This window comes from Leptonychotes weddellii, chromosome 8, assembly GCF_054177405.1.
Source record: "Leptonychotes weddellii isolate Sample4059 chromosome 8, ASM5417740v2, whole genome shotgun sequence".
NCBI classification, from domain to species: domain Eukaryota; kingdom Metazoa; phylum Chordata; class Mammalia; order Carnivora; family Phocidae; genus Leptonychotes; species Leptonychotes weddellii.
This window is the reverse complement of record NC_138376.1, coordinates 15,880,414-15,896,229: the sequence shown is the minus strand read 5'-3', so window position 1 is coordinate 15,896,229 and position 15,816 is coordinate 15,880,414. Positions and strand designations below refer to the sequence as shown.

Below are 15,816 nucleotides of genomic sequence, written 5' to 3'. Positions count from 1 at the left end.
TTATTCTCTTAAAGATTTTATTTATTTATTTGAGAGAGAGAGAGCACACGTGGGGTGAGGGGAGAGGGCGAAGCGGCTTCCCACTGAGCAGAATGTGGGGCTGGATGCCAGGACCGTGGAATCATGACCTGAGCTGAAGGCAGATGCTCAACCGACTGAGCCACCCAGGCGCCCCTGGGATGAACTTTAAAATCACTCAACATCCACCCACAGCTACCCCGTCCACAGGAGAAGGGAGCCCACACTCAGCGTGGACCGCTCAAAGGCCTTAATTAAAAGCAAGGAACTGATGATTACTCACAAATACGATGTGGCTTCTTGTTTCTCCTTATTTCACAGGAACTAACATATGAAGATTATCGGGTCCTCATTTTACAAAAAGAAAAAAAATGAACAAAGCCCCTTTTTTTGTTGTTGTTCGTATGAATCCTAATTTTAATATTTTCCTAACCCTTTTCCTCATGCCCCACCCCCTGCTCTCTTTTTAGAGTTGGCCATAAAGTAACAATATGACTTTCCTTCTTCCTCCTGCCCTCCCTTCCCTGCTTCCTTATTTCCAAGAAAGACTTGGCATGCACAGCCATGGCAAGGCCTTTGATGAAGTTGAGGGATCCACCTATGCTTGGGAGAAAATTCATTTCTGGGAAGTTCCCTAGCACATATGCCTCTCCAGATCGTGTCATGCATGTGTCCCGGGTGTCCCATGAGCCAGAGACGTGGCAGGGCACTGCGTGTGATGCCTCCTGGGTGGACCTGATCTGATACTGGCGTTTTCATTCTAACGCCAAGGCAGGAGAGAGTGGAGGGGCCGAGAGGGTGGTGCGCGACTCACCACACCATCTTTTCTTTCTTTCAGAGACTCTGACCTATTTTTGTTGGACACCCGCGTGGTGTGGGCCTCAGAAGAAGGCTGGTTGGAATTTGACATCACAGCTACTAGCAATCTGTGGGTCGTGACCCCACAGCACAACATGGGGCTTCAGCTGAGCGTGGTGACTCGGGATGGTAAGTTTGCCAACATTGGCGAACAGCGTTCATCCCTTTGGTTTGCAACAGTTACGGTAGAACCCTGGTTTCCGGTGGAGACCACGGCTCTGGGATGACCGCATTTACTGTTCCCTCGGAACTGCTACTGAAAAGCAAAATCTCTCCCGGAGGCCTCCAGAAGGACTTGGAGATAAGTAGGTGGTCTGAGTTCCAGGGGCAACCATGGGAAGACAGCTCACAGAGGCAGGGGGAGCCCAGTCTACATTCTGACTGTTGGGTTGGGGGGTAGGTTTGCACGAGAACCTTCCGGCGCCCCCTCCTCCTGCAGCACCAAAGCTCCACAGCTCACGGTCCCCACACCGGTCCTCAGACGGGTGCATTCTGCCTGTGAAGTCCGTTCCCTCCCTGGTTGGGAGGCATATGAGCGGAAAGAATGGTTGTGTAGGGAAAAGTCCATCGGGACTGGGAGGCCTGGGAGTTCACACCACGCCTTGCTTTGATTCACAGAACTTCGGAAGGAGTGTTTTGATTTTGCTCTGAGCATGCATAGTGCTCTTCCCTCACGCTCACTCTGCGCCAGGCGCTTGGGCGGCTAGGGAACTGTAAGAACCAGTTTCCATGCAATAAAGACAGCTGTGCTGTGCTTTGCATTCAAGGACTCACCGTCAACCCTCGAGCGGCAGGCCTGGTGGGCAGAGACGGCCCTTACGACAAGCAGCCCTTCATGGTGGCCTTCTTCAAGGTCAGCGAGGTCCACGTGCGCACCACCAGGTCGGCCCCCGGGCGGCGCCGACAGCAGAACCGCAACCGCTCCACCCAGTCCCAGGACGTGTCGCGGGGCTCCAGTGCTTCCGGTAGGTGTGGGTGGAGCCCCTGTTTGCAGGAAGCCTGGTGGGCGCGTCAGCCTCAGTGAGAACAAGGACGTGCTGATGGCGTCAGCTTTGCATGGCTTCTGCCCAGAAATACAAAGGCTCACAGGTGCCTCATCACCAACTATCTAGAAGGGTTCTTAGGGCCGTCAGAGGAGACCTTTGTTCTCCAAGGACTGAGTCTGCAGGCTGAAGACATCCCGGGTGTCTGGTTTTCTGAAAGAGCATCCTTCCATTCGATAAGATTTCTCCAACTCCTCTTTCATTCACATAAAGATCCTGAGAACACCTAGATTTTCTTCCAGTGGTGTTAGGCCTGGGAGGTTGTGGTGTACAAACAAACAAATTTTGTCTATTTGTGTAAGATGGACTCATATTGGTCAGTGTTCTTGGCTGAAAGTGATGGGAAGTCAGCTCAAACAACCGTCTCTGATGGATTTCGTTGGTTCGTTGAACTGGGAAGTCGAGGGTTCTAGCTGTAGGCCTGGCTAGATTCATGGGCTCACGTGGTGTTCGGAATCTCGCTTTCTCTTCTTCTATTTTCCCTTGTTGGTGGCATTCTCAGAAAGACCAGGTCTGCATGGTGGTAAGGAAGGGCAGCGGTCGTCTCAGGATCTTATCCCTCTTGGTAACCTCAGCTTCCAAAGAGAACCTCTCTGTCATGGTTGTAGCTTTAGCAGAAAGCCAGGCTGAGGCCGTGCACTCGTGACTTTGGGCAAATCCATTTCAGCTTCCAGTTTACTCATCTGTTAAGTGGGGATGGTTAACACTTGGTAGATTTGCTGGAATTAAATGAGAAATATTTGATCCGGTCCCTAATAATGCTCACAGACAAGTTGCATCCAGTTGAAGGAAGCAGGTTTTGAGGGCGTATGTTAGGACCCTTGGAAAGGATGTACAGTGCTTCTGGAAGATGCATTGGTTCTTCCAGGTGACTGTAAAGTGTCCTCTTCAGTGGCCAGAAAGACTTCATGCAACTTCCCTGAATACTGTTTCTCTTTGGGAAGAAGTGTCTCCATTTTAGGTTCTGACTTAATAAGCCATTTCTCTTACGAGTAACTTAGCTGTGGGGCTTGAGGACCCAGTGTGAGGTGATATTTTGCTGCTTTTGTCATCCTTGTGTTTCTTGGAAGCATGGCACAGTGTGGGTGTTCCCGTGTTTACCGCTGGAAACAGTTGGGCTTTAAAAAGAAAAAAGAAGAGGAAGAAATGATTGCTTTCCTTTATTCACTTCAGAGGAAGCCTGCTCCGTGTTTTCCTTCAGGGCATGATGATGGAGGCTGCTGGTGGTAGGCTTCAATTCATTAATGAACTGTGGTCACTTTGGTGCTGGGGCCCCAGACATGAAGGCAGCTCTTGAAATGTGGATTGCTTTTTAAAGTTGAAATTTCACTTGATTTATTCAACACCCCCTCCCCCAAGTACACACACCCGATTTTGTAACTGGGAAAACATGTCTCTGATTTTGGTTTTACCCGTGTCATCCAATTATTCTCTTCCAAGTCCCTTTCCACTTTTTTTTTTTCAATCTGATAAGTTTCAATTAAACATGAGCATTAAAGTTGATCGAATGTGTAGTAAGAGGCAAGTGTATCTGCTTTTTCTTGGTCTTCCCACCCCCACCTCCCAACCCGGTACTTGTAAAGATGCTTTGCTCCTTCCGGTGGTACTAGGGTTCATGACAGGTATCTCTAGCCTCACCTGTTCAAAGGCCCAGAACCCCCTCCCCACCCACCACTACCACCAAGAGAGTATTTACCAAGAAGGATCCTCCTTCCCTCTTACTAGCTTCAGAGACCCTCTCAGGCTGGTCCGAGAAATTGGTCAGGTTAGGCCCACTGAAGTGCTACTTTATATATTTGGCATTTTCTTCCTTATTTATCCTTGCCATTAATGGGAGCAGACGGACAATGGAAGAGGTTGCTCCTGGAGAAGGGAATTCCCAAGAGACGGCCCACTCCCTAGAGAAATGGGTCGTCCAGTTTGTGCTTTCTTTCCGGGCCACTCTGGGACCAGATGTTGCCGGGCCTCTGTGGACCGGGTAGATGTGGCCGAGACAAAACGTTGTGGTCTCTGGTGTGACTCCAGGCAGGACTTTCCCTTTGCAAATCATCTGGAAGTTTGAAGGAAGAGATTACTTTGCCTCTGCTGCCCCCCTTCTTCCGCAGAGAGCTCCCAGGGAATTAATATTTCTCCGTTGAAACCACCACCACCGGAAGCCCATCAGAGACCATCCTGCATCTGGGCAAAGAAGTGAACATAATCCATCAAGTTGCCTGTCATCAGGGTGAAACATGGCAGGGAAATACGGGGCTATTTTGGGAACCGAGCTGCAGATGCCTGGGCCGGCAGGGCAAGTCCACCACGAGGGAGTCGCCAAGAGCCCCTGCCCCTCCTCCTCCCCACCAGAATCTGCTCTCACATCTGTACTTGGCCTTCAAGCCGGACTTTGCAAACACATGCACTAAAGTGTGGGTTTGGATCGAAGGCATCCTGGATGGTTTTCACTTGCCCTTGCTTCTCTGCAGCTGTCTGTTCCCAGTGAATAATGGACGTTGGCTGTGTCGCCCGTCTCCAGTGGGCTTGGATATCATCTGGACAGTATTGTTTATCGCTTTTGCACATGTTTTAGGAGTCATGGTCCAAGCCGTGCTATGCAGCCCTGTTGGGGATGCCAGTGAATCCGGCAGTTCTTTCTCGGCCTACACTTCTACCAGCCTATTGCCCTGGGACAGCCTGCCCTTGGGTCCATTAGCTCTCACGTGCTGGTCTTTCTGGTTGCTTCTGTCCACCCTCTTCTAGAGTAGCTTTCTCTTGGGGACCTTTGCTTCATCTTCTGGGGACCTGTGACACCACCTGGCTGGCTCATCACCAGGGCTGTGCACAAATGGCCTTGAGGGATGGTTCCATCGGGGGGGGGGGTGCTTGAGATGCCCATCGAGCTAATTTCTCGGATCTTTCCAAGACCTTGCTGTGGAGGGAGTCATTAATGCCATGTCAAGTCAGATGGGGAGTCTGAGGTTCTCTGCCAGGCCAACCTGCTGGCTGCCAGCCCTGTGACTTGGAATTGCTCTTTGTTTTGGCAGATGACAGTTTGGGAGCTTTTCTGCCACTTTTAACAGTTCATGCAGAATTAGATGACCTTCCGGCCTCTTTCATCCTTGATGTTTTTGTGGCCGCCACGCACCTCTGCCAACCATCTGCGAAGCAGAGAATCCTTATGACCCTCTCTGTCCTTTGGAATGAGTCCTTTGTTGCTTCCAATGCTGTGTGTTAACATTTCAGAGTCCTTTCTCCTTCTACCTCTTTCCAACCCACACAAACATGTGTCTTTAAGGATCCTGGGAGGGGGGAGTGTGGCTCTGGTACATTTAGATATGCTCTTGACCTTGTTGATAGTTTAGCTGTGCGTCTCTTGAACTTCCCAGGACCATTCAGTATGCTTCCAGTGTAAGAAAGGTAACTGGACTTCATCGCTTGCCAGACAGTGGTTTGGGAACTTTAGGATGACTGTGAAATCTTGCTGTAGATTTCAGGGAGCTCCAGTCAGTAGGCTGGGGGGCTCATCCTGACAGATCAATGTTTATTTGGCCTTTTAGTTCCTGACAGGTGTCCCCACTAGGTCATTGTGTGCGTCCATGGGTTGGCATGCCAATGCTGAGTGAGTTGACCCTCCACGGACATCCAAAGCTTGAGAAGAATGGATCTGGGTCAGGGTTTTGAGTTAGCTGTTTATGGTTCTTCAAAGGAATGAGAAATTGTCATTTGACGTTTTGATCTTAAATTAAAATTTTAGGGCCTGCTGCTTGGCTTCCAGATGTCTTGGTCAAGAGGTAGAGGCTTGTTCAGGGCTTTCTAAATGAAATCAAATCTTAATTTTCCACAGCTGTGGAGGACAGGCATGGCATTAGTGATTCAAAAGTTAGAATCATTTCAAACTCCATATTTATAATACTTGACTCTCATTTGCCATTAAGCTCTTTTGGGATAAAAGTTATCAAGGAGTGATAGGTTCCCTTCTACCCCATCCCTCAGTTTACCCCTTATGAATGTACTAATGGCCAGTAATGCTGAAAGGCAGTAAGAGAGAGGCATAAACAGGAGCTGTTAAGAGGCCTGAATAATTCACCAACTACCACCAACTCCCGAGAGGGTGCTGGGGGCCAGGAGACTCAGTCCAGGAGGGAACAGGGAGGGCAGAGGTACTTAAAGTACAGGGAGTCTTAGTGTTCAGTCTTTGAGAGAAGCTTTTGTCTATTTTCAAGATACTTAATCTCTGTATTCTTTGATAATCAAGATAAAGGCTGAGAAGAGGCCAAAGTCCACCCAACTTAAATGAAGCAGGAGATCTTGAAATCCTGGCCCCACAAAAGAACAGGACCTCCCTGTTGCCTCTCAGTCTAACCATCCTGGTTGTTAACAAAATCTAGATTCTGAAAATCAAGCTCCCTGCCCCCCAGCATTCGATGAGATTATTGACACCAGAACTCAAAATCTCAGTGTGGCTCCACAGTGTCCGGGGCCCAAGGAGCTGGGCTTTCTCCAGCATGTGCCCAACGGCCATGTTGATTCCATGGGCTAAGGGGGAGCCAGAGACTCGTTTTGGATGAGACGGGCTGAGGAGGCTGGGAGATGTGGAGAGATCAGGGGAGACGGAGGTGCCCTTTCAATAGCTGGGTGTTGTACTTGGCCCCGTCATTCTAGGAGAGAAGGGAAATGAGTTTCCTCTGGGAAGACTCCATAGCCTGGGCTCAGAAAAACTGGGAGCCCAGTGTGGAGCATGCCCCTCTGTCCCCAGCAGCTGCCCCCTGTGCGGCCTACTGAGCAGGGTCGCCAGCCTGCGGGGGTCGGGCGAGCACAGCTGCGCAGCCCCTCTGCAGAAACCCTGGCCTGCAAGGTGGCCGCAAGCCCCCTTCCCTCCTTGCCTCCTTCCCTCTCACCTGGTTTCTTGTGCTTGCCTTGACTTTGTCCTTTGTCGGCCTTTCTCCCCTCGATGGACCCCTCGAGCAGGCCCATGCAGCCTTCCCGCTCGCTGCCTGCCCTGCAAGTCAGCATCAGTGCTGCGCCCGTCCCTTCTCCTCCAGGACTCATTCCCCTGGGACTCTCCCGGGCCCTGGCGCCCGGGAAGCCATGTTGCATTCCCGGTAGCCATTCGGCTGCAGAAGTAAGCCAGCAGCCAGGCCCGAGCCCTCCTAGCCTATGGCTCCCTTGTGCTTCACTGTGTGCGCGGCGTTTCGGGAGGCGCCTGCAAGGAATGCTGGATGGGATGTGCCCCCCGTGATCGGGACAGAACAGACGTGCGGGGCACGGGGCCGCCGCCTGGGGACAGGGAGGCCGTGAGGAGGTGAGACAGGCCCTGGAAGGTGAAGCGGGGGCCTCGAGGGGCAGGCAGAAGGGGCCGAGCACTGGCAAGAGGGTCAGCGAAGAGCCGTGGGCTCCAGGTAAAGCCGCCTCCGTACACCGGTGAGGTGCGCCTGCGCGAACACTCGCCAGGGTGTCAGGTGCGCGACCCGCCAGGCCCGGGAGAGCGACGCCGCCGTCACGACTGTCCGCGGAGTGCGTGTTGCGCTCCCAGCCGGATGACTGACGGCGCCCTGCCGGTGCCCCGTGTCAGCAGCCGCGGTGCCAAGTGGGTGGTGGCACTGGCCGCCAGTTGGGCCGCTGGGAATGGACGTGATGGTTTCCGTGCCACTGGTTTAATGGTCCGGGAGGCCTGGGCGAGGGGCAGACGTCCGTTGGCTAAGCGTTGGAAGAACCGCGGCTCACGGAGAACGCACTGCGCACGGCAGCCTGGCCTCCCCGACCCTGCCCTACTCGCCCTCACCTCTGCCCGGGACCGGGCCTTTCCCACCACAGAGCCTGGAGGATTTTGCCGAAGGATCTTCGCTTAGGGGGCAAACAGGCAGGGCCGTCTGGGGGCTTTAAAGGTGCTCCCCTTCCCCCAGGGTGGGGCCTCTGAAGCTTTCAAAGCCTGAAAATCTATGGCGAGGGAAAATGTGTCTGTCCTGCTTGAAAGCAGACTAGGGAGCGGCCCTTTTCTGGTTATGGAAGAAATGAATCCTGGGGGCTTTTATGATTGTTCGCTTTTGTCACCTCATAATAGTATTTTGTACCCCAACCTACCTATGGCTGGGCCCTGCTCGTCCAGGTACTCAGGACGGCCACCCGGGGCCCGGTCTGGCTGGGCCAGACCCCGCCGGGTGGCTGGGCACTTGCCCGCCCTCCGCTCTAGGCCGAAGAATCCCGTGGAATGAGTGGAAGCCAGATGGCACTTTCTGTGTTCAACTTTGAAAAAGTCCGATTCCTTAAAGCCTTCACCACGTCTGCATCCCGGGGCGGCCCGAGACAGGCTTCGTGTGTGAAGAGGGCGACATTGTCACCTGTATGTGCCCCTCTCCTCTGTGTCTCAAGTTCTAGAGTCTGCAGACTCAGCCGGGCACCAGGGGACTCCGGCCTGAGGGTCTGAGATGGGGCTCCCACTCCCTGGTGAGTCTCTTGGTGCCGACCTGGGCCACCTGTGAGACAGACGGAGGACAGTTGCCCTCTGGGATGTTTGTGTTGGCCTCCGGCCTGTTGCTCGTTTGGTTGGTTGGTTGGTTGGTTGCCTATGTCCAGCAATATGGCTTCTTCTTTCTGCCTTCCTCTTGACGGGTGAACCCATCTGGACAAAGCTGTGTTGCCTTCCTTTATCCCCACTGAAGCAGATGTGTTCCTGTCACCGGCCCTATCCAGACCATTCACCTAAACAAATATCAAGGGGCCAGGGTGGGAGAATGTTTTTCTGCAATCTGTCAGTCCTTAAAAAACCAAACAAAACAGTGTGTGGCAGGGTAATTCCACTGTAGAACCCAGGGCACTGACCCCTGAGTGGCAGACACAGGTATTTTGGGGAGCACTGACCTTCACAAATATTTATACACCCTCTGCCAGCACGTAACATGGAGTCATAAGGAAACCTAAGTGCGGCTAGAAAGTGTCTGTAGGGAGGAAAACCAGGTGAGTTGAATCCCCACCCCGCCTTTCTTCTCTCTGGCCCCGATCTCTCCTCAACAACAAAAATGCCAGTGTCTAGCTCTAAAAGAAATGGCTGTTCTTACCGAGAGAGTTCTTTTTGATGAGCGTGGAGAGAGTCCAGTTCACAGGAGGCTCACAGACAGCTAGAACTGTTGGTGAAGGTAGAAGCCGAGTCCTTCGCTGGGCCATCTTGGTTGGTTTTCCTGGTGGCTAGCCCCCATCCTGAACCTATGGAGGGAAATGAGAGTTGGAAGTGTCAGGCAATTTCGTGGGTTTTCTAGCTCTGCCAGGATATAATATACCTTATTATATCACACTGCCCGTGTCCACCGACCTGGGAAGGAAAGGTATCCCAGAAATCCCTGCCTTTCACATGGCTAATGATTCCAAGCTGGACTTTGGGGAGATCATGGTCCCCAGCACAGAGAAGGCATCTGGGGGGATGTTTACTTTGTGGGGACCCAAGCCAACTGAGGTCGGGCAGGGAAAGTTCCAGATGGAGACGATAAGTAGGGGGATCACAGAACCTATCATCTAACCCAGGACCACTTCAAGAGTGCAAGGAACCAGGGCCGTGGAGTCTTCAGACTTGCTGTTGGCAGGAGAGGAAGAGGTGCAAGGCCAGAGGGCTGCAGGCGAGGTCAGAAGGGCCACGAGCGCACAACTCCCATGTCCCCTTGGGCATGGTGGGGCTGAGCCACACTGAACTGCAATGGCAAACGTCCACTAGCCATGTGCCCAGTGGGTAGACAGAAGATAGGGCTTTTTAATGAACACAGAGCGGCCTTCACCAGGCTGTTCTACAACAGGCCGCCCCAGGGTCTTCACATTTACCATTCCCACTATGCGGATTATTCTTCCCCCAGAGAGCCTCCTGCCTCGCTCCTGACGTTCCTGAAGGTCTCTGCTTAGAAGACACCTTACCAGAGAGACGGGCCCACCAAGCCCTATAGATGGTGACCCCTCCCCTTGCGCCCTGCACTCCCTATCCCCTAACTACTGAGTGATAACTTAGCCCATCAAGGCCCTTCTTGACTACATGGGAAGAGAAGCAGACTCGAATTAAAATGAAAAATAAGCATATCAGGAACCCATCTAACCGACAAGAAGGGGGGAGAACCAAACAGGGAATCAAGTGATCCAGCCCAGACCTGGTCACAAGGACAATGTGGTTTGGATGCCATCACCCGGGACACTTGCTGCTGTGCCACCCATTCTTGGTTTCCCCTTGGGGTCACTCCCTCAAAGGTGGGGGCATCTACATGGCTTTAGGGAAGTCAAGAGCCTGAACTCAGTGGCCAGGGGACAAAGGCTGGAGCCCTCTGATGGGAGATGGGGACTTGATTCCCTCCTGTCTAGGAATTCTCCGCGGGAGCGGTGTTCCTGGAAGCCAGGTGGCCCACACGAGAAAATATCCACCATAGCCAGGTATGGAATTCTGAGCTGATGGCATCATTCCTATGGTATTAAACTTCATATGGTGTAGATTTTTGTTGCAAAGAAGTTTGCTGTCCATCTGCCTTGTGTTCCTTTGTGGTGAATTTTCTTTTTATCTTCTGATAGCGTTTAAGAATTCCCCTGTGGGCGCCTGAGTGGCTCAGTTGGTTAAGTGACTGCCTTCAGCTCAGATCATGATCCTGGAGTCCCTGGATCGAGTCCCGCATCGGGCTCCTTGCTCAGCAGGGAGTCTGCTTCTCCCTCTGACCCTCCCCCCTCTCATGCTCTCTCTGTCTCTATCTCATTCTCTCTCTCAAATAAATAAATAAAATCTTAAAAAAAAAAAAGAATTCCCTTACGTTTAATATATTACAGTTCCACCACGTGTGGCTAGAGAGGAATTTATTTACTCTGCTTAGGACTCACTGTGCCTTTCCAAAATAAAGATGTTTGCTTTTCTTCACTTCTAGAAAATTCCCACACATCCCTATATTCAATTATTACTCACCCAGTATTCTCTTCAGAAATTCATTGGCCTTTTCATTCTGTCTTCCATTGTCTCTATATATAGAGAGAGTCCTGTTTTCGAGCCTGCACTCTGGGCTATAGTTGGGGACATTTCTTCAAATTCATTGTTCAGTTCTCTAATCCTCTCTTCATTTGTGTCTAATCTGATGTTTAACCCATCCATTTCATTTTTACCTTCAGTAGAACTTTATAAAGTTCCATTTTGTTCCCTTTCATGTCTGCCTGTTCTTTTATGATATTTTTTCTCCATAATGTCTTTGCTTTAGGGTTTCTGTTTCTTATTTCATCTCTTCCATTATTTTATGTATTCTTTTTTGTAATCACACTCAGAGACTACTCTTGCCTGTGGTCCCTGTGTTTTTTCTTATTCTAACTTTCCTTTTGGGATAGTTTCTTTGTGTGCTTGATGTTTTCTTGAGGGATTATTTTTAGCAGAAGGTTTTTGTCTTGCTTTGTGGTGGTGGTGGTTTATGGGTTGTTTTTGTTTTTGTTTTTTACTGAGAATCTTCAGTGCCCTCCATGGTGAAAACTTCCCTCCAGCATAGCTTTGCAGTCACTTCTTCTGGGTACTTGGAATTATAGCTCGGGTTGTTCTGCAAGCTGAAGAAGGCGAGAAGGGAGAATGAACAAATTTAGGATGAGCAAATCACCTTGAAAAGGTAGCCTGTTTCTCCTCCCAGGGTAGGTGACTGAGCTGAGTCAGTACTGTTTGTCTCTTTGCCTCACAAACTCGTGAGATCTGCATGTCTTGTCTTACTTCAGTGCCAAGAGGCCCAGGAGTACAAGCAACAGAAACCTAGTGCAAATAGGCTTTAAACAATTAGGTAATTGGCTATGGAATTTAAAAGGGCAGAGGTGGCACGCACGTGACCTCATGCTCCTGTATCTGTCAAAGTGCATTGTAGATTAAGAGCCTTTCTTTGGAGTCTTTTCATCTCTCTGAAACACCACTACCGGGTTGATCCTTTGGAATCATTGTTCCGAACATGGCCGTCTCTAGCTCAAACCCCTTCTTCACAGGCTTACTTTAATGCCTCTAGTAGAAAGTCCACATCATTTTGGTTGGCATTCTAGGCCATTCATTTCCCCAGCTTTATCTCACCTGATTGATTCATCTTCATATATCCTTAAATTCATTCCACCCAAACCGCTCGCTCTTCCTCTCGCCCCCACCCTTAACTGACCCTTGTCCAAACTCCCAGCGGGCCTTCTCCATAACACTGGCCCATAGCAGCTGCACTGTTGTGTACCTGCGTTAGTTGTGTCCATGTCTCACGCCACCCCTTCGAGTCTCTCAGTCCCTGGAGGCTGCAAGCCTCATGTCACTTATTTTCCAGTTTCCTGTGCTGCCTAGCAGAGGACAGCTCCCAGAAGAGCTGCTCCAGTTGGCCTAAATGAATCGCGGCCCTCCCATTCCTCTAGGCTGGGCCAGACTAGCGGCTCCTGCCTCACACAGGGGAGTTACACGGGCTTTAGCGGGTTCACAGGACACCGCTCTCCTAGGGCTCGTTGCTTTGGGGCAGGTCAAAGGCTCAACCCTGGAAGTGAGCCTGGGGACCAATGCTGGAGAGAGAGCCAGCTCTGCTCTGGGTCTCTGTCTGTCTCTGACTCCCTCTTAGGTAGGCGCCGCTCCGTTACCCTTCCTTCAGGATGCTTTCCTGACCCAGCTATCCTCACGGGTCCTGTGCAGCTTCAAGACTGTCCTGTGTGCATTATAGCAAATCCTGCCTGGTATAGTTGTCTTGTGCCGTGAATACGATGTCTTCCAAGTCAGGAGCCCAAGGGGTGTTTTAGGGCCCCTTGGTGTACCCTCTCCCACAGGCCCTGCATACACCAGGGGCTCACAGTGCACATCTGTTGCTCACGAGTCTGTTCAGGTCCATGATGGGACATTGTGTGCCAGTCTGCCCAGCATGCACCCCAGAGTGAACAAGATGGCGTGAGTGAGGACCTGGGAGCCACGGAACCTGATGGAGCTGTTTGGTGCCCACATTTGTCATATTTGTGTTGAGCGGGGGCCTTGTTCGCTGCTGTCGTGAGCCTAGTACAGGGCCTGGCCCAGGGCAGAGCCTCCCATGTCAGTATTTAAATGAAAGAATGAATGAGTTAATGGGCGCATCTTATCTCCTCCGACAGATTACAACAGCAGTGAGTTGAAAACGGCCTGCAGGAAGCATGAGCTTTATGTGAGCTTCCAAGACCTGGGCTGGCAGGTGAGTTCTCTGGACAACAACGGGAACAAATGTCCTTTCCCGTCTTCACGGCAGGGGCTGTCCTCGAAGACCTTGAGCTTTAGGGCCGAGGTGATTCCCATGTGAAGGCACTTGGGAGCTCTTCCGGATGCCTGGGCTTCTGGAGGAGGGCAGAGGGAGGGCCAGGCTCCTTGTATACCAGCGCTGTCTCCCTTCCACCCCTACACCTTCCCAGGGAGCCAGGTTCCCAAGTTCCGCGTACTGCAGAGTCAGTCCCACGGTTCCCGGGGCTCTTCTTCCATTCTTTCAGAATCCATGAGGCATGGACTTTGGCATTTGTGTTTTGAGAAAGGGTTGGAGAAACTGACCTAACAGTTACCCAATGGCTATACATTGACTCACCCAAATTATCTAGAAGAGCACAAACGGTTAGCCCCACACCTGAGAGCCACCACTGGTTTATAAGGAGCAAATTCCAGGTGACAAGTGATAGGAAATCGAGTTTCTATATGCAGATGGCGTTATGATGACAGGGCGTACTCGAGGCTCCTTTGGGTCCGGGTGCATAAAGCCAGCCCCCTGTGCTTCCAGGCCTAGCAGGTGGGTAGCAGCTAAGGCTTGTGGGCCTGTGAAGGGGGAGGATGCCCTGGAGCCAGATGAACTAGGCTCACCCCCTTGCTTTTGCCACTGGAACATGAACGTGGCCTCCCTGGGCCTGCCGGCCCAGCTGTCCAATGTGAGGAGTCCACTGTCACAGGATTCCTGGAGCGCAGATGATGTAAGGAGTGTATGCTGATCACATGTGGGGTCCTTTTGCTTTCACCTAAGGACTGGATCATCGCACCCAAGGGCTACGCTGCCAACTACTGTGATGGAGAATGCTCCTTCCCACTCAACGCGCACATGAACGCAACGAACCATGCAATTGTGCAGACGCTGGTGAGCTCCAGGGGACCCCTTTTGCTTTAGAGGGAGGAGTAAGCCGAGACCAGGTATGGCTTCTAACGGTGCCTTTCCCCTTCTGTTTTGCAACAGGTTCACCTTATGAATCCTGAGTATGTCCCCAAACCCTGCTGCGCGCCAACCAAACTAAACGCCATCTCAGTTCTTTACTTTGATGACAACTCGAATGTCATCTTGAAAAAATACAGGAATATGGTTGTCAGAGCTTGTGGGTGCCACTAACTCGAAACCAGTTGCTGGGGACACGGCCTTGGGTTCCCAGATGACATCTGCCTTAACAAACATTCAGAAGCACGGCGAAGGGGGAGGCAAGCCTTTGAAGCCGCCCCGGGCTGGCTGGTGCCTTACCGCCCAAGGAAGAACTCGAAGGGCCTCGTTAAGAATTTGCTCACACGGTAGAGAACGTGGGCAGTTGCTGGTCTGCAGGAAGCGGGGTTCGGATGTCTGTAGTATGAAGTCTGGGAACTACAGAAACGTAACTTTGAAGGGTTCCCCCCAACCCTCCCCCAAAAGAAGAGCCCACCAAAATTAGTTTTAGCTTTAGACCAAGCTATTTGTGGTGTTAGTGAGTCAATAGGGAAAATAATCTTAAAGGAGTAAGAGTACTCTTGGCTAAAGTACCAGCCGGTTCAGTAGTGTCCGTCAGAGGTCGATCTACATAGACAACTGGAACTGGGCGGAAATGCCTCCCCTCACAGACGGCCTCGGTGCAGGGCAGGTTCAAGCAGGGGCAGCAGCCCGGGCCGACCCGGGGGCTGCGTGAAGTGCCTTTTCTCTCCGCCCCTGCCCTTAATGTTTGTGCTGGAGTTCAGTCCGTGTGAAAATACACTCACTTCGGTCAAGCCAACCGTGTCATTTCCACACCTCAGTCCCTCCCCCCCATTAGCTGTTCTCCTTGCTAGCGCCCAAAGTAGAGCGAGCGGGTGTTGCGGGGAGGCCAGGGGGGGCATGCTAGCCGGGTGCCGCGGGAAACCAGCGCTGCACCTCCTCTTCTGGGATGGCTCTCCGAAAAGCACATTCACTCCAGGAACGCCGGCTCTACTCTTTCACCTATTTCAGTAAAATGGCTCTTTGCCTTTTCCTCGACAGCATGCCAAGTGGCGGGGTTAGATCCAGCAAAGGAAACAAAACGGGGAAGGACCGCCAGGACAGGGTCTGGATAGGCATGCCCTTATGAACCCAAATCCCAGTGTTCTCTTGTAGAAAGGAAGACTCAGATGAAATCGTAGAGTATTTTTAAAGTGTCTTTTTCACGATCATGTACTAGGAAGCCAATTTCATACTAAACTGATTAAATAATACATTTATGATCTAAAACTGTTTGCACTTACAGCTTTTTTGTAAATATAAACTATAATTTATTGTCTATTTTATATCTGTTTTGCTGTAACATTTAAGGAAACACCAGACTTTTTTTTTTTTTTTAAAAAGAGTTTATTTAGAAAGTATCATAGTGTAAACAAATTGTACCACTTGGATATTCTTTTAATACAAGACTCATGATGCAAAGCTGAAGCCCCGCATGAGGATTGTGCTTCTCTAGAAAGTTGGGGTTTTTAAAAGACCATCTGTGAACCATACATAATTAATAAAGATTTCCTTTAAGGCAGAGACTGGCCGAGACCCTGCTCTGTTGTCTTCTGCCGCAGGCAGCAGAAGCGATCTTGTTTCTCAGGGTCCCACCCCCAGTGACCGTGTGTCCACTGGCCGCACTCACCCAGAGCATGGGAAGTGGGGCGAAGAGCGTTGGAAAGGGAGGGATTATGATGAGAAGTAACCTGATGGCCAAGAACATACAGGTACGTATCTTCAGAGAGCCTAGTCCG

The 15,816-nt window shown here is 51.2% G+C and overlaps 1 protein-coding gene across 1 annotated transcript in view; it reads left to right on the top strand.

Annotated features, from left to right (window-relative positions):
• Window positions 1-15,599, top strand: part of BMP6 (bone morphogenetic protein 6) — a 140,381-nt gene extending 124,782 nt beyond the window's left edge. The window contains exons 3-7 of the mRNA XM_081827695.1: window positions 857-1,005; window positions 1,644-1,841; window positions 12,972-13,048; window positions 13,856-13,966; window positions 14,063-15,599. Coding sequence (XP_081683821.1) covers window positions 857-1,005; window positions 1,644-1,841; window positions 12,972-13,048; window positions 13,856-13,966; window positions 14,063-14,212 — 685 coding nt within the window. The 3' untranslated portion in view covers window positions 14,213-15,599. The remainder of the gene's footprint in view (window positions 1-856; window positions 1,006-1,643; window positions 1,842-12,971; window positions 13,049-13,855; window positions 13,967-14,062) is intronic.
• Window positions 15,600-15,816: the final 217 nt, after the last annotated feature.